The 24,993-nt window shown below is 36.7% G+C and overlaps 2 protein-coding genes across 3 annotated transcripts in view; one reads left to right on the forward strand and one right to left on the reverse strand.

The window, feature by feature from the left end:
- LOC134824966 (muskelin-like) overlaps positions 1-24,993 on the reverse strand; it is a 472,587-nt gene that overhangs the window by 6,865 nt on the left and 440,729 nt on the right. Inside the window, exon 2 of the mRNA XM_063836999.1 lies at positions 111-1,240. Coding sequence (XP_063693069.1) covers positions 111-1,234 — 1,124 coding nt within the window. The 5' untranslated portion in view covers positions 1,235-1,240. The remainder of the gene's footprint in view (positions 1-110; positions 1,241-24,993) is intronic.
- LOC134824967 (uncharacterized) overlaps positions 5,855-24,993 on the forward strand; it is a 46,525-nt gene continuing 27,386 nt past the window's right edge. The window contains exons 1-4 of one of the 2 annotated variants that reach the window (XM_063837001.1): positions 5,855-5,930; positions 6,113-6,292; positions 21,331-21,436; positions 22,802-22,929. In XM_063837001.1, the coding sequence (XP_063693071.1) occupies positions 5,876-5,930; positions 6,113-6,292; positions 21,331-21,436; positions 22,802-22,929 (469 nt within the window). In that variant the 5' untranslated portion in view covers positions 5,855-5,875. The remainder of the gene's footprint in view (positions 5,931-6,112; positions 6,293-21,330; positions 21,437-22,801; positions 22,930-24,993) is intronic. The other variant, XM_063837000.1, reaches the window with a different exon arrangement.

The following is a 24,993-nucleotide window of genomic DNA, read 5'->3' on the forward strand; positions in this document are numbered from 1 at the left end:
ATTATTTATTCTGGGGATTGCTTGAAAGAACTATGAAGTGTAAAAGACTAAAAAGTAATCACATCAAAACTCACTTTTCAAGAAATAAACTGTACTTTTTAACAACTTACTCTGATCCAGTATCACTACTTATCAAGTTCCACTGATCACACTGTATATCATAACAATAGAAATCACTCTTTAACTCCATGTTAACTCGCGCTCTAACATCCAAATACCGGCCCAATATGTAGATTAACTTGTGCTTGGAATCCAGCACCATTTTATGACAGGACCTACGGCAGGGCCCACTATTAATCTCAGTGTCTGCTGAAATGCACTGCCATGTGTTTGCTGAACTGTTATATTCCCAAAAATCTCCCAGGTCATTTTTACCGTCCCAACCACCAAAGAGGTATACTTTGCCGGCTGTTTCGTCGATGCACATGGGGTGACCACCACGGTTACCGGGTCTTGGAGAACCGTCTGGAACATGGATCTGCTCCCATTTAGCTGAGTATTGCTTGCTTGTATAATCCTCCATGTACCCGTCGTGAAATGCATGGTCTAACAGAACTTCCACTTCATCGAAATCCCCAGAACCCACGAGCTTTTCATGGAGTTGTGTTAGCATGGGGTGCTCAAGCTGGACTTTCGTTCTTTTTTGCAGAGACTCAAAAGCTTCGCTGTAATTGTGCTGGCGGAGGTGTTTCAAGCAGAGCTTAATTGCTCTTTCCTGACGTCTGTTTGTGAAAAACTGAATACAGGGGTTGACATATAGGGGGTCTGACACGCCAGATAGCCTCACGTACCAGATACTGAAGTTCAATGCGGCCGGCCCCCAGGTCGTATCAGGGACTATCTTAATATATGAGCTTGGAAAGTAATTACCATGAAACGCATCGTCTAGATCAAATGTTTCAGGTTTAGAATTGTTTGTTAATCCCTTCTTGCCGAGTTCAACCATTCCTTCTTCTGACATGCCACCCAATATTGTGAAACTTTTTAGATTGCATACATGGCTTTTGTGAAACTTTCCAAAGGTGATTTTTCGAATAACTGAAGGTCTGTCAAGTTTCAAAGTTAAGTACTGCGGAGGAAAGTTGCTCCCAGATTGCCAGCGTGACATTTGATCAGAGGGATCATCTAATAGAATCTTTGAAGGATGATAGTCACCAGCGTAACTACTCCACTTGTGAATTGAGTAACCAATTGTAACATTTGGTGGCAGAAGCCCTTCTGTTATTCCCACCATCTTTTCCTAAGAACATGAGAGGGTTTAATGCTAACAGTATCAAAGAAATAAATAATGAACAATAGTTTAAGGTCAATCTTTGATGAAGTAATTCTCTCATTATAGACGTTTCTATAATAATCTCAAAGTGTTTGTTACATTAGCCATGTTAACAGTGTTGAAATGATTCTTTGACATTAACCAGAGCCTCCAGACTCCAGAGGGACTCAATATCATTAAAGGGGTTGTTAACTTGGTATGTATGCCAACCTAGATATAGAGGAGGGATTAGGAAAAGTAATTTCTTTTATACAATAGTCATGTTTAAAGTGGCTGACTGAGGGGGAGGAGTCTATTTACTCTATAACAGCTTTAAAAATGTCTATTTGAAATATAACTCCCAACACTTGTGTGATAGCAAATTAAACTAATGCCTGTCATAATTTTAGTGTTTTAATTTTTAGTGTTGCTAAAGATATTGAAGAATAAGAATTTTGGGAAAGTATTTCGCTTTTAAAATTTATTCCTGCCAAGTGCAAAGTAGCGCATAATAATTTTAACAATAATCATAATTTAAATTATATGGTAAATGGTATAGAACTTGAACTATCTGCACAGGCAAAAGATTTGGGGGTTATTACCCATAGCCCTCTGCTTTGGAACAGGCAAATCGTATGATATATTGGATTGTAAGGAATTTAGTTATTAGAGAAAAAGTTGTTAATAAGACCTCATCTTGAGTATTGTGTCCAATTGTGGAATCCACCTGCGCGGCGGCTCATGGGAGTTGGGGGACTGCTTTGGAGCTGGAGTGTCCAGAGGCGGTTTACCTGTCTGAGGTGGTTACTCTTCCTTACAGCCATAGACTGAAAATCCTCAATTTGACATCGCTGGCAGAGCGGCGAATAAGTGCAAGTGGGGACCTCTTAAAGTAACAAGTGGTTTGACTGATTAGGATCGGGAATGTTTAGATTTAGCAGATCTGGTCATAACCTTGTTTCAAGCAACAGATGTAATAGAAGTTTAACTAAAATCTCCCGGAGCAAGTTATTCCATATTGCAATTGGAACAAACTCCCTCCGATCAAGAAATCTGTGATTGTTTTAGGCTTTAAAATTAAATTAGAAGGATTCAAGAAAGATATGATTTCTAAAAGTATTTCAAACGATTGCTGCAACTTCACCTGTTTCATTGTATACTTCACTGCCCCATATATATGATTAGCCATGAAATAATGTTAATCCTAGACTAGACGTACACACTACATGTGAACCTTAAATAAATCATCACATGAATTTAAGGTTCAAGGTTCAACAATCAAAATAGGGGGAGCACCCTATCAATATGCAATAGATCATGATCATTTTAAAAAATCCACTCAATACTGTATCTTCACAACGACAATACCATGAACAACTTAAGTGTACGAAAACAGAAAGTAGCCAAACAAATTGTATGCTTTCATACTGTAAAAAGTGCCACGTATACAGTATTATAGAACAAATAAACATTAATTAAAAACGTATTTTGGGCTACTGCGTAAGATTTGCTTAGGGTTAATATTTCGTTTATAACGCGAACGACTGATACTCGTAAAATATTTGTTTTTCAAATATTAAACCTACAAATATTTCGACAAAAAGTTAACCATAGACAAACTGTCAAAGATGCATTTTAAAAAAAATTTATTAACATTTTTGCAACCATGAACCAGCACATTGACGGCCGATAACATTTTTTTAAAACATGAATCATTTTTTCCAAATATCCAAAACTGTCATGTATGTATAATTTAATAATTTCTTTAAGTTTTGAAGTTAGGGCCTTCATGTCATAAAATTAGGACCTTACTGCAATTACCATGACCAGGGCTTGATTGACGGTGTCAACCCATCGAGATCGTTGCTCTGCGAATATAAAGAGTTCACATAGCCATGTGTGATGTGTAAAGTGTATACGCGTACTGCGTGACGCGCTTGTTTCACAAGTAGAATATCCTTTGCAAGCGAGAGGGCTCTGGTTAGAGCTTGTATCACGTGGTGACCCCCACTGTCGCTTCGCTATAGTGTAGAGTTTCTACGATACAGGGGGAGCCGCGCACTCGTGCCCGGCGGGCCGGCGGGTCATACAACGTACGACAAGTTAGAGCAAGCGAAGGAGAGCAACGATCGCCGATCTAGCGAGAAGCATATTTGATAATTAAGAAGCATAATTATGCGAGAAGCTTAATTGACGATGTCAATTCATCTCAGCTCGGCGCGGCACATTAGCGCATTTCGCCGATCTAGAGTGAGAAGCCTCATTGAGTGCGCGGCGCGGCACAGTAACGCATCGCGCTATCAGTTTATGCAATGCAATTTCTTAAATTATGCAATGCTTATTTTTTGCATGCACACTGTTAAAAGTGTAGCTACACTTTTAACAGTGTGCATGCAAAAAATAAGCATTGCATAATTTAAGAAATTGCATTGCATAAACTGATAAATTAATTTTCATTTATGCATATGTATCCTTACACGTTACTAATGACCAAGCGCGCCTTTCCCAGTTCCCTGGCCCTATATTGCGCCGCACTCCTTTTAACATCTTGTAAACATGTGAACGAATTGCGTTTAATAAATTACTTAGCTTTGATTGACGATGTCAACCCATTAAATCGTTGCTTTGCAAAGAAAAGCAAAGATTGCCGATGCAAATTGCATCGCAAAAATGATAGTTTGCGCGGCGCTTCACGTCGAATTGCTGTGAAGTCCTCCAAGTAATGGCATTGCATTGTCCATTTGTAACTATAAGTTTTAACTTCTCGTATTATATTATAGTTCTAGCAGCGGACAGTGTTTTACCCTGTTCTTTTATTTTTTTCCTATTCTGATTTGAATTTGAAGGAAATTGAAAATTAAATTAAAACAAACGCGTGCAGCGTGCATTACATACAATTAAGGTTATGCGCAAAGGTAACTTTTCTCAGCTGAAGTATGCATCATCTATTAACGAAGCTACATTGGTAGACTTGTGTAAAATTCTATTTTATCTTTTGTGTTTCAATTCGATACTATCATTGAATTTTATCAAAAGTTGTGGTTCACTTCACCGTACACCAACGTAACAAATGATGACGGATGAATTATAAAACCAAATCAAATCAATTCAACTTCGACTATGTGGTCACATTGTTACTTCAAACAGTATATCTTCATCATTCTTCCAAGTACTGTAAACTATATTGATGACAATAAGTTTGGCTAATCTAGATCATAGATTGTTTGATCTTTAACTTAGGTATTTTCACGTAATCTTTGATGTTTATTAAGTTGTTTATGCTTTATTATTACAGTTGACATTTCATTTCATCTGAACTATGAAGTGGCCACGGTGGAAGTTCTGTATTCTGTATTGATACAGAAATCTGTATACTCCTTTCATAATAATACAAACCTTTCATTTGATGTTGGCTCAGTGACATATTTAGAGAATCAAAATTTTGGCTGTCCTAATTGTACATTACTTATTTATCATTTTCAACTCCTTGGTCAACTCCCTTCGATGGCTGACTTTTTGCTTGGGACAAAGAAGGATCTTTGTTTCTCTACGAGTCCGACAACTACCAGTGTCGTAACGTTGCACAGTGCAGTGGGGTCAGCAGGGCACTTTGTTACGCCACTGACATTTGACAACTACTCAACAGGAAGAGTCACCTTTGCATGCCTTGCAGTGTTGTCTCAAATTTATATACTTGCAAATCTCCATCCTTAGCTTCCGAACAGCTACTTGTTCAACTTGACTCCCTGACGCAGTCTTTCTAGGGTGACTCAAGCAGAGGTAATTACATTTGTATTGTAATCCTCTTACTGAGCAACAGTTTGCAGAACTTTTCTCGGTTCCTGTAATAGTTTTGTCCGCAGATTGTAGACATTTTTTGCATTACTGAACTATACAATTTTTCCTGGATACAATTTTCAGAGCCTTTGAGGCAGAATTTGCAAAGATTGATGTCTAGGTAATAAGAAAGCAATATAATTAAATGTTTGAACTGTATCTTGCTCCTGTCAGTCCAAATCATCCTTTTTGCAACAAGGTTAAGTCCCATATTTCTTTATTCTCTAACTGTCGAATACTTACTTGCTCTAAAGACTATCACTTAACAAATTCTTCTGCCAAACTCGACCATTTGTTGTCTAATTCTGGGAGCTTGACTTAGTTTGATGATCAAAGTATTAGTATCTATGTAACCTGTATGCCCTTTTTTTGCACCCAGTATAATAAACAATTCCAACTGAGCTAAATCTTAACAAGAAATAAGATAAACTATGGACAAATTGAATAGCTTTTAATACCAGTGTTTTTCTTGTTTGTTTCACATTTTTCTAGAACTACTTTGTGAACTACATTAATATGCCTCATGTGTTCGTTCAGCCAAACCAATTATTATATAACAATGAAGTTTACGTTTCTTTTTTAGTTAGTTGTTTAAATCAGGACACTCAGTATGCAACTTATATTGCGGTATCATTTTTCCATTAGTATTATATCAAAATAATGCCAGTGTAATCTTTCATAGCTCAAATGTTGATTCTCATTCAATAAAAGAATTATTATTAATTGAATTTTCAAACAAAGTGATCGTAAATTGAGTTTAATACATTTTCAAATTCAGCTAGTATTATGATCCGACTAATAACTTGGCTGGGGGTTATCTTATTACCTAACATCGTATCAGGTAAATACTTGTCTGTGTTATATTTTATGGTATAATGACCTTCCTGAGTTTCAAATTCATTGAATTTATTTGTCATCAAAAAATATAAATCTCCACCATTGATATCACTTAAATCTTTCAAAACCATCTAATACAACAAACAGTTTTCTTAAAACCATCACAAGATAACAAAAAAACCACAGCGTTCAAATGTGTGAGTTCAGTGCAGACATCCAAAGAAGCAGACTCAATGAGTTGCAGCAAGTTTTACCTTTGTAACCAAGGCGTACCAGAGTCCCAGGAATGCGGAGAACAGGACACATTTGATGTGTTGTACAGGATGTGCCGCGCGGCTGAGGTCGTCAAGTCTTGCAGTTATGCTCGTGAGTGTTTTTAGTTTTATTGCTTTATTTGTACATTTTTATGTGCCATGTTTGAATATTTAGGTTTATAGAAATTATAATAGTTTTGACGGGAAATCTTTGACACTTGTAATGACCGGAATTGTAAAGTACTGCCATTTATAATAGTTAGCCACTTATATTAGTTAGACTTTGTGTTCCATGTCACTACTCCAAATCCACGGTAGATCACCAAATAAGGTTAAATGAAAGCGTTCCTGTCATAGGCCATCGGGATTTAGTTATGACCACCATGCTTCTTGTCTGCCTTTAAAATCTATCTGCAATCGTTTCCCAAGCATGGAGAACATTTTATATCTACAGCATCAGATAAGCTCAAGTTCTTGCCATCATAGCATAGATATAGATAAGATGACTTATCTTCGTTAGCTCAACCAAAAGTTCCACATCAGATTTATTGCTACATTTGATCTCCAGAACATTATGACTGGGAAAATAAATGAAATATTTAGTTTGGCAGGTAAATAATGTGACCAGGTGAATATAAATACCAGGCTTACATATTTTCACATGGGTGCTAATTTGCTAAATGCTAACACAACCTTTACTGTCAGTATATAATGGGTTATGAGAACTTTATTCCAGGTCAAAGTTCTGATTCTGATTATGACTTGACATTAGGTTCCAAATGAACATAGTTCTGACTTTAATCTCTCGCATTATTCACAATATTAGTACACTATGTACATGGTATATAAAGAACACGGTGTTTTTGCAACACTCGCCAACCTGCCCTGTTTGGTAAAACTGTGGTTCTGTGAGGGAAACAAACCCATTCCTGGGCTCGGATTGGCTGGAACTCTAGTCACGTGGTCTGAATACTGTGATCTCATTGGTCGTTCATCGTGTTGTACAGGGTTATGGTTCGGTGGGGGAAGTCAGTGGGGTAGACTTCGTGTGTTGTGATTGGTTGCTGGGGTAGAGTTCAAGAGATGTGATTGGTCGATAACATGTGATACGTCATGTGGCACTGTTTAAGAGTGTTGTATCGTATCGCTGTGCTTGGTCCCAAATTTAAAAATTCGTCCCTGGAAAACTGCCAATAATATACCATTTATTTAGTCGAAGGAATGATTAGTGACTGGTTTGAGACCGATTGCTTGAAATAAATAAAAAAAGGGTGATACATAATATATCTGTTACAACTCCACTAAAAACATTCCCAATTTACCGATTTTAAGTTTAAATACTCAAGTAATTATATGCATCACTAACATACCTCTTGTCTAACTCGTTAAAAAGAGAACTCGTTAAATAGAACCCCCATTTACTGTGAACTCTCAACTACAGTCTTTTAAAAATTGGCCCAAATTTCCCTTACCCAAGAGTTCTGTTAACTCACCTGGATTTAACCACATAACCAAACTAACCCAATCTAAGCAGACTCTCTACTTCAAGTTGATTATATTATAATATACTTGGCACCCACTGTGGAAGCTGTAAAATGTGGACTTTTTACGAACTATCGAGCGTTTTACCATGTAAGGTTTAATCACATGCGATCCTGTCAGTCTTTGACATTTTGCTAACTTCTTTAAAATACCGAGACATATTAGGTCTTAAGAGGCATTGACCCACACTCACTCGGTTAGTTGCTTGGTAATTGCCTGTATTATTCATAGAGTGACATCTATTAAACTTTAATTATGAGCATGCCACTTTCTGCAAGAAATATACATTTTTTGCCCAAAATAACACATGAAGCCCTGTGTAAACTAAACTTTGTGTGCTCATGTGTTTCAAGATAGCTTTTTTGGTGAAATGTAGGATAGCTGTAAGTTATGATTTCTACTTTACGAGGAATGAAACGCAGGTTTAAACTGTCTTCATAATAGCCCCAATGTCATCTCCCACTTAGTAGCAGTAGTAGTAGTCACGTGATGCCCATATAAGGTAATACCTGGCGTGTAACCCCACTTGTAGTAGTAGTAGTCACGTGATGCCCATATAAGGTAATACCTGGCGTGTAACCCCACTTGTAGTAGTAGTAGTCACGTGATGCCCATATAAGGTAATACCTGGCGTGTAACCCCACTTGTAGTAGTAGTAGTCACGTGATGCCCATATAAGGTAATACCTGGCGTGTAACCCCACTTGTAGTAGTAGTAGTCACGTGGTGCCCATATAAGGTAATACCTGGCGTGTAACCCCACTTGTAGTAGTAGTAGTCACGTGATGCCCATATAAGGTAATACCTGGCGTGTAACCCCACTTGTAGCAGTAGTCACGTGGTGCCCATATAAGGTAATACCTGGCGTGTAACCCCACTTGTAGTAGTCCCCCACTTCCCGCTCCCTGTCTATTGTATGGGTGTTAAAAGTGCGCGGCTCGTGTAATGAGCTAACGTGCTTCCTAGCACAGCAGAGAGATATACCTATATTATAGAGAGGTAGTTTATACTCCTGCCTTGAGTGTAGAGTGACGTGATGAAGAGAAAGGATTGGTAGCATATAATATAGAGGGGGGATTGGTAGCATATTACTTTGGTGGTTGGGTGTAGTGGTGGGTAATGGTGCTGTGTTCTGGAAATTGTGTTGTGGGGGTTTGCAGAGTTTGCAGAGTACGACTCTGCTGCAGACTCACCAGTAGTTGTAGACTCACTAGTAGTTGAGATTAATGGTCTGAACGTGGAATATTTATTACGAAAAATTCGACAGAAATGAACTATTGATGGCATAAGTTTTAAGTCTAGTGTTTTAAACTGTAAACAATATTATTATGAAGGATAAAATATTAGTTAGCACTGTACCCACCTGTAAATTTATCAGACAGTAGTTAAAACTGTGTTTACTCTTTTAACTATGTGTCAAGGTATGTGGTTATGTAAACAACTTCTGTTATTATGTTATGTAAACATACCGGTTTAGCTGCGAGATGCTGGTAAAAACACGTTTATTTTTAACATTATCCCCTAAAATAGATCATTATCTCGATTTAGTTACAAATCATTTCTAGCTCCAAGCTTGCAATTACAAATTCCCTGAATTCCTAAAACTTAGCCCAGAATTTGTTTTAAAGGCTTCAATAACCCTGTCTAAGAAGCAGCCGATTTGTTCTTTTAAGTTCTTACCTGGAGAGCCATGTTGGCTGTTAGAATGCTTTGAGTCTGCACATTTAGAAGGTTAAAGTCTGTTAAAGTCCCTTACTATAATAGTCCCTGGTAGTTCCCCTGCTAGTTCCACAACCTCTATAATATCATAATCACCATTACTAGCAATTACTGGTCACCTAATTTCTAATATCTAGTTCAAGTACCTTCGTACCTTATGTTAGCTAATACTTATGTTAGCAAATACTCACTGATACTCACTAATACTTACTTATGTTAGCTAATACTCACTTATAGTAGCTAATAATCACCCGATTTCTACTAATTGTACCTTTAAATCAACCAAACTGAACATTAATTACTCTTTGTAAAGTTTAAACGCTTGTATTATATCAGACCTTGCAATAGATTAGAGGGAGCCAATGATTAGTGATCATTTTGGTGAGTAGTAAGTAAAATGAGTGTTCACTTGAGGAGACAACAACATTTTAACCGGGAATTATACATTTAATTTAGAACGCGTTAGGAGCACTACTGAAAGTATATAATATCATAACAAGGTCAGAGTAAGTCACTGTATGTTAAGTATGATATGATATATTATATAAGATAGTAAATGGTAAAAGGTAGTAAATGGTAAAAGGTAGTAAATGGTAAAAGGTAGTAAATGGTAAAAGCGTAAAAGCGGTTGCTTTGAGGCGGTTGCTGAGTCGGTTTTATCTTCAAATCAGACAAAGGAGGTTCTCGAATAGTAAACAAGGAAATCAAGATCATCATGTTGGGTTGGATATCATGGCGATATCTGAAAGTAGCTAAATAAACACTGAACAGTCATAGGGTATCGCTGAGTAATGGGACCATGACTGGGACAATCTCGACTACTTCAAACGATTCTTTATTTATATGTTGTAAATTTATAAATACAACTCGTCCTTGCCCAAGTAAATTGAGTAAATTGATGTCTGAAGTAATGAAGGAAGTTTTGGTCCAATGGTCCAGTAGAAGATTAAGATATAATAAAATTAAGGGTTCCGTATTTCTGAGAAATTTAGAAGCTAGCATCTCTGAACTTTAGTTTACTCTCATTTCTGCTTCTGCTTTAAATCTGTACGTTGTTTTGTCTGTAGATTTATCTGGATTTGTTGGCTTTATTGTGTTATAGTATAAAGGAGCAGTAGGGTATTATATATCAGACCATGCGATAGAATAAATGTAACTCAAACGATAGCTCAGCTTGTTAGGGTAAATAGTAATTGTTAACTACATATAATATAACTTCTGTACTGTAGTTTTTACTCCGTTCCTAACCTGATGAACCCAGCTGATACCCATTTTGCACAGTTAAATAGGGAAGCTGGGAGGCACCATACAAGCTAAGGTAGAATGTTATTTGAATCCCAGTTTCATGATAATATAATATAATAAGTTTAAGTAACGTTCCTTGTTTTGAAGCAAAGGAGACAGCCTTATTACCATTTAACTTTAGATTTGTTTGGAGAGGCGAATCATACACAGTTTAGGCTCTTGAAATCTTTGATATAAAAATCATCTTGAGAGAACCTCCTCAAATTATTTGTTATATAGTAGCGTTGAAAGTATTAAAACTTGGTTATTACCATTTACCAAGCCTTGCATTACGGAAAAAGTACCAGATAGTTCAGAGAAACTGACTTAAGAACTTCTAAATTTAATAATGGTAAAAGCGGCTGCACAAATGTTTACTATAAAGCTTATCTTTTCTTAAACGTTCAACAATTTCAATGAAAACGAGAAATCGAGAAACAATGAGACGACGGTCGCGGTGTGTGAAATCTATGGAAATGTTGTAAAACTGATTCCAATATTAAAACAAGATTTGTTTTTATCATTACCCGAGGGCATCTTCCGAGTAGTTGACAGGGAATAAAGGCATCACGTGACCATATAAGGGCATCACGTGACCATATAAGGGCATCACGTGACCATATAAGGGCATCACGTGACCATATAAGGGCATCAAGTGACCATATAAGGGCATCAAGTGACCATACATAAACATCACGTGACCATATAAGGGCATCACGTGACCATATAAGGGCATCACGTGACCATACATATATAAACATCACGTGACCATATATAAACATCACGTGACTCCTCTCAATCCTGGGTTAAATATTATTATGATGTCGATCAGAAAGTAACTGAATGAATTGTTGTAGTTTATTTGGTACCTGTAAACACTGGTTCAGAGTAAATACTAAATAAGTGTAGCATGAATGAGTAAAATAATAAGTAATCAATAATAAGTAAAATAATAAGTAAAATAATAAGTAAAATAATAAGTAAAATAATAAATAAAATAATAAGTAAATAAGTAACTAAAGTGATCGTTGGGTTTACACATTAGCATTTCAATACTAATACGCGTGATAATATGACAAATTAATAATGCACTGGATCTTCCAATCCGTCAGTGTTCATTCAAATTGTTTTCTGTCATTCTTGTGGCTATGGTATGTAGGTTACTTCCTGGGAGTACATAAGCGGTATGTCATAACTTACCATATGGATGGACTGAATGAACGTTCATATTCAAAGTACAATTATTACTAATATAATACTAGTTGGAACTTCTTATATCCTCATTTTAAGATTCAAGTTCAGTAAGTTTAACTTATAAGTACCGTTATTATATTATGTTAAGCTAATTACGATTAGCATGATGATAGCTTAACAATATGTGGAGAGGTCCCCACCAATTAGGTACAAATACTTAAGTTACAACTTTTAAACGTCTGCAAACTAACCATTACATGTGTGCAAAACTGATGTGGCCCAATCAAACCTGCATAATTGCGCAACTTTCTGCACAACTTTCTCGGAATTAAGTATTTCAGCAGTAGGTTAGGGAACTAAACCATGTTTGTTCCGGCAATACTCACCTGTTTAAAAGTTTAAAGTTCTATCGAACAAATTATGTCCGGAATATGCACATAATATGCGCATAATTAACCATTTTAGATTCACTATCCTCGCGTTTCCAAATTGTCTGGAGATAGTAAATACCAACTGTAACTTATGGTTCCAACAACTTCATAGTTGTCTCAGCCACAGTGCCCAGTGGTCATTATTTCGTCAGAACGCCGCATCCTCTAGTACAGTCTACGGTGACCGTTTCACCAAACTTTATTGCAGACTTGTAGATGCAGATATTCTATAATAAAGTTCGTTATCAGGAAACATCAGCCCCGAAATTTCTAGACTTTCGACTGTGTACTGGGTTACAAAGGCCATTTATAATTATAATCCTGGAATTCTCAGGACTCGCACAAAATGATACAGCAAGCACCTCACTACAACCTTGCCGTGTAATTAGCCTACATCTCTAGTCCACCTAAATAATAACTCATCAGTTCCTAACTCTACTAATCCTCCCCAGTACTCAGTACTAACAAGGATTATAATCTATTAAACAGAGTCTCCCATCGTTATCCTGTAATACTCCAAAAATAGTCTCCAAAGATACACAACCAGACTATAACATACCCCCGGTTGTTTGCAATCCAACCACAACGTCTCCACCAATCCCCTGCCACCATCCCGCCCACGTGTCCTAAACCAACCAATCAGGAAGCTGTATTTACCTGCACCACGTGACCAGGACAACTACAGACAGCTGATGTATAAGGTTTGTGGTTACGGTAGGTCACTATATGGGTTAGTGAGTGGGTTGTAGTTAGCTGGATTTATAGACCGTGTAATGATAAAACAATCCCAAATTCCTCCTAGTCACGTGGTACAAAGTCACGTGGTACTCAGTCCTCAGTCACGTGGTACTGAGTCCTCTTTTTATCTCTTCTCATTCGAGGGAAGGGGTATAATTAGGTCACGTGGGGTTTAGTTAGTGGGCTGAAAGTTAGATGTATTTTGGGGAATTAGCTGAGGTTTGGAAGTCTTGCGGAGTACAAATATTATTATACTATAGTCCATGATGATACCAATCGTCTGCATTTTTTTAGGGGATACTATTTTTGGAATGTGTGGGCTATTGAATCAGAGAAGAAAATACTGAAGTGAGAAGTCACGATCAATCCCCCGGTTATCCCAGCTTTACACTTTAGTTTACAGATGTTTAAATTCTCGTCAGAGATTCTCAAGCAGAGATTTGGATCACAGAACATTTTGCTGCTCAGCTCGGTCCAATCACACGCATTTCACTGCAAAATACTGAACTTTCTAATCGTTAAAATCTACTTTACATCTACTTTACATCTACTTTACTTTACATCATAGTTGTTACGGACGTCCTGGACGAACTTTAAAAAGGTGCCGAACTGGACGAATTTTTTAACGAAATAGACGAACTTTAACCGAACTTTAAACGATTATTTAGATAACAATGATAAGTTGTGAGCTGTTGCTATAATTGCTCTGTTTATATTGAAGTACTAGTCATGATCTGTTGTTGATCTAGTTTTTTTTCAATACAAGTATGTATAACTATCTAACTGTATCATTTGTTTACAAGTGTAATAGTGATCGCACCTAAGCCATTCATTATAAAATCAAAACATATGCCAAGAAAATTTACGCAACGAATTTTCACGAATTTTTAAAAGGTGCCGAACTCGACGAACTTTTCGCATTTCTTCGACGAACTTAACAACTATGCTTTACATCGACTTTACCAATCACGTGATTCCTTTAAAACAGAGGGTGCAAATTGCAAATAGTTATAATACCAGGACTACCCTACACCTTAGCCCCGTTTAAAAGGGACCATTATAAAGGAGCATATTATTATAAAGTGCCCACCTTAGAGTCTAAATCAAGCTGCTCACCTACTTGCTGTCCCCACATGCCACTAAAATCTAAAAGTTTTACTAAGTTCCGCCCCGTTTTGTTCAAATAGAACACACTGTTATTGGTCAGGTGGTATAGAATAGCAGTTTGATGCTCTATGCTGAGAGTCACTTAATGGTCTTTAAGTTAACCTCAATGTCACAATGTGGCTGCTTTTAGTGTTTTAAGGGTAGGGAGGTGATTGTCACAGATTATCACAGATTGTCACAGATTGTCACAGATTGTCACAGATTGTCACAGATTGGATCCTTCAAAAGATGAAGATACCCAGTAAACCTTGTACAGCACAAAAAACATCACGACATATCACGACACATCACGACACATCACGACATATCACGACACATATAAAATCACGACTTATCATTAAACATTATATCTGTATGAGCTTAATAAAATGCATCCATACTTTAACTATAATCATTGAATCTCTCTGTGTTTGACACAAAACCTGGCTAGGTTTTTGACACAATCCCTCTGGAGACGGCGGATAATGATACTAGATATTCTGACATAAGGGGACATGTCACGTGATATGTTTCGGTGTGATCCGGCGACAGTGTGGGGTCAGTTTAGTAATCCGTTGAGTGGTTGGTACTTGGTTCAATGATCTGGGTTGATTGATAGTGGTGGATAGTGTCCTATACGTGCCCTTATGTTGACAAGAGGCGTACCTTGTTAACTGTCACGTGACCTTGTTTAGACGAGGCTGTGTCTGACCTGAGGGTTGACAGGGTGGTGAGGGGATTTGGTGAGTTTAAATTTAGAAACATTAAATATTCGGACAGGCAGACTGGTGAGACACATATTTTGGGTATAATTGGTTTGATTACCGATTGAAAGGTGACGTTAATTACGACCAATTTTCGTGAATATGCTATCAGAAAGTATAATTCTCTGCCGAATAAATCTCGACACGGCCCCTTCTAATCATAACACTTTCAAAAGGAGTAATTCATAGTGGAGTAATCTTAAATCTGGCATATCCAGAAAACTTTGACAAATTTCGGTTAAAGCTCCCTCCTTAATAACGGATATCGATTTAGAATGCGATTTAATTTGTCCTGACAAAGATTGAGTTGGTATTGTAGAGGAAGCTTTCCCACGAGTGAAAATATTTTAAACTTAGCGCCCCTGGGTAACATGTACCATTTTCATCCTACCAAAATATTTGGTCCACCAAACAAATAAACCATACTCAAATCAACTGTCTCATTGTTTAACGCTCACGTGGTTATGTGGTTCTAATCAAATCTCCGTACTTCACACGCTGTATTATCTCGCAAATGTCACGTGGTATCTTTCACAAAGTCACGTGTTATTATCTCGCAGATGTCACGTGTTATCTTTCACAAGGTCACGTGGTATGATCTATTAATAATATGTGGTATTGTTATAGCTCACTTGAGTTTAAACAACACATGCTGTCTGCATCTCACTCCATTGTGAAGCAGCCACTCTCTTTCATGCAACAAGACTTGTGTTTTAAACAGTTACCAAGCAGCGGGTAAATACCAGCTTGAAAAGTATTTACTTTGAAATGAAAAGTATTTACGATGGTATTTATGGTATTCATAAGTACGATAGTGATAGGAATGCACCTTGAAGAAAGTAGAAAGCAACTAAACTCTCCTCTCATTTTGAACCTGCATCCCCAAGTTGAGTGTAATCAATCAAATATCCAGCCCGTGGTCGCATTGTTTAAATACTCGTAATACCTCAGGTACCTCAAGTAATATACAGGTCCCAGGGTGTCCCTGTGTCCCTGTTCTAGTATCATATCCCAGGCTCCCTGGCCTTGGTTAGATATCCAATCATGTTACTCCAGCAACTACCAGTACATCACTACGTAACATGGTTCATTATCAGCTGCCAATCACGTCTCACCCCTTAAATATATACTCCACTCCACAAACCACATCTGTGGTAACTTGCCCTAACCATATTGTGGTCTATAATATCTTGGTTTATTAACCTGAGTGTCACACTCAAACACACACAAACACACACGATCTTACTGATTACACGGTGATGAAATACCTTGCATGTCAACTAAATTACCACCAAAACAAACACAATCTGTATTAAGCATGAAGGAGGGAGCTTGATGATAAGTATTATGAAGGAGCAGCTTGATGATAAGTATCATTGATTATCGGTTGTCATTACATGTAGTGGTGTCTGGAAAGTGGAGATGGTGGTGGGCCTTTATTACACATACTCTCCTGTGCTGGGTAATGGTTAATGGGTCTAGACAGCGAAATTGTTCTGAAAATAATGTGTATTTTTGGGTCAAGTTGATGGTTTAAATTAATTGAATAGGGTTTAAATTTAATGGCTTTTGATAATCAGAGATTGCTCAGATGATAAGAAATAAGAATTATTGTTTGGTGTGTTTTGGGTAAGGTTAACGGTTATTGTTAGGGGGTGCTCAAATGATATGAATACCATAGACTGTCAGAATGTTGAAAGGAACTCAGTTTACATACCAAGTTAGAGGCCTCTACCATTTCAGTGATGTCTGACCTTTATGTGCAGTGTTATACAGTGGTCATGATCTATCCAATAGTGATAATGAACACAGCCCCTTACGAAGAAGAAGAAGAAGACCTTTATGTACCTCTCCTCCTACCAAGTTCATTTATCCAATCAAACAGCAGCTCCCAAACCACGTGATACTTCTGTTTTGATAACTGGTTCTTTTTATCTACAAGTTTTATCATTCGTCCTCTCTTTTGTGGTAGTAAACATCGTTTGTGATGAAACACAAACTTCTATTGTAATATTCCGACACATTTGTCAATGACTTAAGGTACACCAATATTATACATTTCGGGTGTTTTAAACCATAGATCTTGTACCTCAGTCACCTGATCACGTGACATGTAGCTGATCACGTGACATTTACACGTCACCACGTGATCCTTGTTTCATTCGTTGAACACGTCGTTAACAACCACGTGTCAGTTTAAGTGGACAAGCTTTTGTCCGCGTTCCACAAGCTTGTAAAGCTACATTTTACTTACTACTTACTTGCCCGCGGTGGCAGACATCATATCATAATTCTATAATTATCTACACCGTTTTGTTCAGTACAGGGGCCCGGTGGTCAAATTGTCAAACAGTTAAAAGTTTAAACAGGGGTTCAAAGGGCTCCTTCTATGAAATAAGTTGGAACAAGACCACGTGACATACTCTGACCAATAAGGAAGCAGTATTTAACCGACGGTAGATCGGCTATAGTGTAAACTGTAAACAGTTGTTGATGAATTACAATAGACCAGGGTCATGTTATATAACCGTAATGACTTTTTATGGTTTAAAAGCTTGAACGTTTTATTGTAGACGCTGTGACGAGAGAGAGGAGAGAGAGAGAGCGTAGCTAGGTATCGTTATGATTGGCTGAATTGTGTCACGTGGTGTGAATACTGAGCTGTGATTGGTGGTTTATAACGTAACGTACCAGGGGATGATAGGAATTGTGTTTACTAACGATGGTAAAAAGTTTTATCTTTTGTTAAGAGGAGTTTTATTAGCTGGTACGGAATGAATGAATATAGTCAGACAGCAACATACCACCTGCATACCACTCCAAATATAACATACTACTAAAATAAAAGTCTTAAACCATTCCACCACAAACAAATCGTTCACATAATATTACGTAATATAAGCCAGATTTTGCCATTTCAGAATCCCTATCTACTCCTTTTTATTTCCTTTTTTATTTACACATAACTATTCCTTAGAAATAACACTAGTTTTCCAAACCCTCTCCCCGCCCCACCCCAGCCTCTAGCTCTCTCCGCCTAAGCTGTATATTTAAGATCCATATACCACTAAACCAAATGTTACTCCACCGATTATCACTCCAGAGTTGAATACTTTGATATAGAACTACATACCTTGATATAGTACTACATACAGGTTGAATCTTGATAGAGCACTGCTACTACTGATCAATCAAATCACATATTGTGTAATAACCTGAGATACTCTGAGCTCAAAGCTACTATATTACATAACTTTATATATCATACGTTATATATTATATATGTTATAATATGTTATATATACTTTATATCGTGCATAGAACTTGATTTTGTACACGGTACTCCCCTCTCCTAAACTATGCGGTGAATCTCGGAGACGTTAACCAGTAGATACGAGAATATAGTTACAGTCGGGTTAACTTGATTCTGAGACTCTTCACATAGCTTGGCTACGTTAATACCTATAGTAAATAATTCCCGCACTGTTTAATTTCTGAAAAGTTTTCGATTTGTCTAGGGTTAAACGGGTTCGGAGTTTACAATTCACTGTAATTAGTTATTGAACTTATTTAACTTAAGTTATTTAAGTTATTTAACTTAAATTATTTAAGTTATTTAACGTTATTTAAGTTATTTAACTTAAGTTTACTATGAGGGATGAGGTACAATAAAACAATTAGAGTCGGATTAACATCCCACATATTTGCTACCAGATTACCTACGTTTTACAATAGATATTAATTCCTGCGCCGTTTTATTCATTATAATGTAGAAGTTTCGACGAGTCGAGGATTAAACTGGTCCGGATGCTAAAGTTAGACTGTAATTTATCTGATACTTGAATCTGTAATTTATCTTGGAATGTGACATGACACACTTTGTGTCACACACTGTGTCACACATTGTGTCACACATTGTGTCACATAATGTCACACATTGTGTCACACATCATGAGATATGACGTGACCCGTCTTAGAAGTTAGAGCTCAGAATTAGGCCAAAGGTCCTCTTAACAGCCCGTGAAATTATGGAATACAAAACAAAGAAGATACAAATTGTTGTTGTTGAGATGAAGTTCGTCATGTTCGATATGTTCGGGGGCCCCAAAATTGGAGTAAAATTTGTTGCATTAAGTCGCCTTCAGGGGGCATGTATTTACTTTAAGTTTGGTAATAACTGAGGTCCATTTATCCCAAAATATGTAACCACACACTGAATCAGAAAATATGACGTTATTTACATAGCTGATATAAGGGGTGTGTAAATAAAGAATATGACGTAACTTTAATGTAAATATAAGGTCAGTTTCTTTGTTTGCTTGGAGAGAAACAGTTTAGTTTCCTGAATTCCCAAAAGATGGTGTGACCTCACCTATAGTAATTAGTGAAGGAATTTGTCATTACATTGTTTACATTGCATTACAATTTCACCCTGTAGCAGGTTTGTGACGTAGTAACACACCTTACGTAATATTGTATGACATTTTGTGGGCGTGTTTCCAATCTACATCCGTTTTGGCTATGATATGTTTGCAAAATTCCGTTAAATTTCAAGATAAAATAAAGGTTCTAACCTCTTTAGTTACTTATATTAACCAGTTATTATAACCAGTGGAGGTTTTAAATCATAAATGTACAGAAATTATTTTAAATGATTAAATTTCGATATTGTTTACATTAATATCTGATTTCATCCTGTGTGATGTGACATATTGTCATGTAATTATATGGGTGAGCGCTGTGTATCATATTAATTTACACACGGATTTGAATATTATGTGTTTTAGATATTTTATGTCTGCAAAACTCCAAGATTGGGAAATTGTTGCATAATTCCGTCACTGAAAAGAAGTGAAATCCTAAAAATGCAAAGATAAATTTAAAAAAGATTATAATCAGAGAATATATAAATTGTACACCAACAATCATAGTAGATAGAGCTAAAATTCCATTCTTGTTATTGTAGTGTTACCATGGTGACTAACATACCTTTACTTTATCACGTGACTGTTGCCATAGCAACTAACATTCAGTGAAAGCAGGATTAATGAACGAATAGTGTGACATTGGGTTCTCAACCATGGAAATTTAAAAGTCTCTACATGCTGTTCTTTCTGGCTCCATGTGCTAGTTAGGGGTCTGAGGTATCCGGAAAATTATGTTTTGAGTACCCAAAGTGTTCTGGGTGCCAGGAATGAGGTTATTAAAGCGGCGAAAATGACCGGTTTTGGACTATTTATGAGCTTTTTTGCCCATTTTCATGAGATAAAGAATCAGGAAAGCTGCTCTTGATGATTGAAATGGTTGATACCAATGAGGATACACCCAACACACATAAATATACGTGATATATGTGATTTTAATGAGAAAAATATGATCTCAGGGCCCATTTTATACCAAAATTTGCCAAAACCACTCGCACTTGTCAAAGCTTCCTCATTTTAGACACATTTAATGATTATTATGGTATCTACACCCAACACACATAAATATACGTGATATATGTGATTTTAATGAGAAAAATATGATCTCAGGGCCCATTTTATACCAAAATTTGCCAAAACCACTCGCACTTGTCAAAGCTTCCTCATTTTAGACACATTTAATGATTATTATGGTATCTAACTTATGGTGGATCTGATAGGAGTATGTCTTAGCTTCATTTTAAGCCATCAATGAGCATGCTGGTGTGTATGAAAGTACTTTAATCCTCCCGTCCATTGATCATATATAGTATGGGCCATGCGCGCGCGCGCACGCGCTTGTTACAAGCATGAATTTTCTTCCTCAGTATCTATCTAAAGCTTTTAAAGACATGATTAGAATGCTATCCTACTCAGCACATGAGTGCTACAAGATGGTGAAAGAATTTCCATGAAAAATCATTAAATGTGGAAGATATGAGGTCATATGTGTGTGTGCGCGCGCGCGCGCGCGCGCTTGTTACAAACTTGACATCCTCAGAACTTTCACATTTACTGAGATTTTGTTTCAAACTTAATTGACTCTGAACCGAAATTGCCAGAGGAAACAGATAGTGTAACTCAGAAAGACCACAAATGGATAGTTTGTGTGATATTGAGGTTATACTCCAAAAAATTTACAATGATGTCACACCAGAAAACCCCTATTTTTGGTATATTTAACCTCATATCTCGAACGCGCAGTACTGGATTGAGCTAAACTTGGTCAGGTTTTGTAGCCCTGACTATCCTCGATCATATGGAACAGGAATAAAACTGTTCAGATGTTATATCTTAATTATATTAGGCACTTAGTTCTGAAAAGTGAGAATGTCATTAATACTGCTTTCACTGCATTCCTTTCTTTCAGCACGTGACTGCTATATAGAGAAAGGGAGTGGGTTTGACTACCAGGGTAACGTGAGCGTTACAACTAGCGGACTTGCTTGTATACCGTGGAGAGACTCACTTTACAGGTAAATATATTATTATCACGTGATTGTTTTTTAGTTTACGATATATCACGTGACTATGTGACATTCTTTATAGTTAAATACCTTACAGTTTACACTTTTTGGAGATATTTTATCTGTCATAGTTTTAAATGAATTTGGCGTTTGAGATTCTTGAAAATTACACCAGATTATGACATGCAAAGTGAGCTTGATAATTTGGTCCACATTACAATAGTTTTGAAGCGTTATCAAAAGATAGAATTTGAGTTTTAAAATCATGATTTTGAGAATAATATTTTGTTCTAGCCATGGCTAGCTACAAAATTCAACCATCGTGAATCGTGATTAAATGATGATTTAATTTACTAAGTATAATTTATCAATGGATAACCTAATATCAGCGTTGAAGTAGATACAATAAACCAAATTTAACTAGATTTAACTAGATTAAACAGGATTAAACTAAATTAATTTAAATCATTTAATTGATTTAACCAGTAACCACCTAGTGCATACCTGGATCACACGTATTTACGGTAAGTTAGAACTGAGTGCTGATTGAGTAATAAATGAGTGAGTGAAACTGTGTGAATAGTTCTATATTGAGTGCTAATTGAGTGCTAATCGAGTACTAAGTGAGTGATAAATTCGAGTTCGAGTATAAAATCGAGTGTCGTACCTGTTTTCTTTGAGTGTGTTCCGCCAAGATGTTTTAAGTGCTGTGCATGATTTCACATTTGAAATTTCGTTAATATTAAATTTTGAATTATAAGCAGCTTGATTATGTCGTATTATAATTTTTAAAGTGAAGTTAAGTTATACTTGGTTTAGTACAGTATACATTGTGTGGAAACTTGAAAAGCTTCTGCTTGCCTGTGACCAATGTCAACATGTGTGTGTGTGTGTGACTGTGCATGATCCTTTGAGACCTTGCCAGTTTGGAATTGTCTTCAGGTCATGTTTTAGAGAAACTTTTTGTTCAATTATTATTACTTATTAGTCAGCCAACATTTAATTTAAGTATTTGTAAAACTGCGCTCAATAACACTAACAGTATATTATAAAAGTAATATGAGAGTACAGAACTAGAGTCTAGACTAACAATCTCTAAAAAAGAGATTGTTCTAGAAACCCAGAAAATAGTTCACGTGAGCAATCTCAGTTAAGTTAATGATAAGTAAGGTAAAAATATAAATAATTAAAACAACACACATCCAGGAAATATATTGGAGCAGATTAAGTTTACTATTTGTTGTGAGTATCTTACTTACAAAACTCACAAAACTCACAAAACTCACAAAACTCACAAAACTCACAAAACTTACAAAACGTAGTCATCTGAACTTAAAAGTTAGTAATATAAGTTCACACTTTTCCTCGTTTCAGTTTCAACAGACACAAACTATCAGAGAACTTCTGTCGGAACCCTAACCCTGATACCTACGATAAACCCTGGTGTCCTACAGATGATCCTAACGTACCTCAGGAGGAATGCAACATTCCTACATGCTCAGGTATGTTTGTGCGTTTGTTTGTGCGTTTGTTTGTACGTTTGTTTTTTTAAACATTCCTACATGTTCAGGTATGTTTGTGCGTTTGTTTGTTTGTGCGTTTGTTTAAAAACCTTGTATCCTCAGTTTTTAGAGTGTGTTTTACGTGTAAGTCCATTTCTTAGCTCCTGTAATTTCTTCACTCAAACTACCTTGTACATTCTCTCATCGCAACATTAAATAACTAATAAAATAAAATAATTTACCAGTTATCTGTCTGGCGTCTAGACTGTCCTTGTAAATCACAAAACCCTAAATCTGCTACAAATACTCAACAAATATGCATCAAATATTTACCTTGTTACACTATGTAATTTAAACTATGTAATAATTCATGTTCATAGCTCCATAAAAAGAGAAAACCCCTTCTCTTGAATCATCCGCCGGGATTTTGGGCCTTCCTAAAGCCATAAACTTTAAACACTGTCTATATTCTAACCCTTTGATCTGCTCCTTTATCAAAACTTATGTTGTCACCTTCAACGTTCCTTCACGTGAATAAACCAATCGCCAGATCACTTCTAATGAAATGAATTGGTGAAGTAAGATGTAAGAATGTTGACCTTGTCACTTTTTTATAGCTTCTCCTAATTCCATTTATTTCTAAAATGTAGGGTTATGGCTTCTTGAGGGGTACCCTAAGGCTGTACTAAAGATGTTGGAGCAGTTAGGGGTCTTTACAATCATATAAAGTTTATTAGGTTCACGTTTTCTGAATTCTTACATTTTAGTTATAGTGTCGGGAATACTCAACTTTCATTGGTTGATTTATGAGCTGTTATTAGTGGTGATATTATAAAGTTATAATGTGGGGGACCACCACTTACGTTTTTTTACGGCAAAGCAGTTGAAGCAACTTTGATTACCTTATTTTATAAAAAATCAATCAAAGATTTCCGGCGAGCTTCGAGCCTCACGGGTTGAACGAACAATCAAAATTTGCGGGCCCAATTCAACTTTAAAGGAATCTCTCTCGATAACACAAAAAAACTCCTCCTCTTTTGTTTCCCAAGTACAACAACACCATAACCCTGAATTACAGCAATTCAGTTCCACCCCAAATTACGTCCTCTAACTGGTCCCCCGACACCACGTGACCTAGACCAGCTCTGTGATTGGTTGGCTGGTCACGTGACAGTGCCAAATACGCGATGGTTAGGAGATGATCAGGTTGGTGGCTGTCAGGGAGGTGATTTGACTTTATAAGGGCTGATTCCGTTTTGCTGTTCGACATATTTAGATTAAACTGAAATGCTTCGCTTTATGATATAGTGTTATTGGTTCACTTCCTCTAGTTGCTCAGTAAAACCTTCATTTACCGGGTATGTTAAGCTTAAAAAGGGAAAGGAATTTTAGGCAAATTTTCATGGTAAATCAAAAATTATGGTGAATATGGGCGTTTGTGAACGCTAGTAACCCTAGTAAATGAACATTATGAAGTTCTCTCAAGATTTTATATCACAAAAAATATGGATATTGTAATAGTATGTGCATTTTATCTATTCAAATCTCTTGGTCTGTATCCAAATCCAATAACAGTTATGAGAACTGAGAAGTCATCTTGATGTGCAACCTTATTTAGGGTATGAGCATGTTGTGGAATGTATAAAGGTATAACCCTTTACGTCCCTGCTTCTGCTTCACATCCTCTCTTTGACTCGTCCAGTCCCCTTATTTGACCCACAACCTCTTCCCTCTTTTAATTGAGATATAATACCCTCCCAGCCGAACATTCACCTAACTTCCCCATGTCCCCATGAGGCTACACCACGTGACAGAACCCTCCTCTCTGATTTGTAGAAAACACACCACGTGGGCAAGTTATTGTAGCACGTGGGCAACTTACTGCACTGTGATTGGCTCTGGGGGCGAGGAGAGAAGTTTTACTGTGTTCAGCCAAAAGACGTGCTACTGGTGCAGAGTTTGGTGCGGTCTACCTCTACAAAATATAACGATTTATTATACTAATTTAAAACAGTGTAAGATAATAAGATGGTTTTAATACGCTGTTTAAGACGTAACCTGGCC

Source organism: Bolinopsis microptera, chromosome 13 (genome assembly GCF_026151205.1).
Source record: "Bolinopsis microptera isolate Bmic1 chromosome 13, MBARI_Bmic_1.0, whole genome shotgun sequence".
Classification (NCBI taxonomy): domain Eukaryota; kingdom Metazoa; phylum Ctenophora; class Tentaculata; order Lobata; family Bolinopsidae; genus Bolinopsis; species Bolinopsis microptera.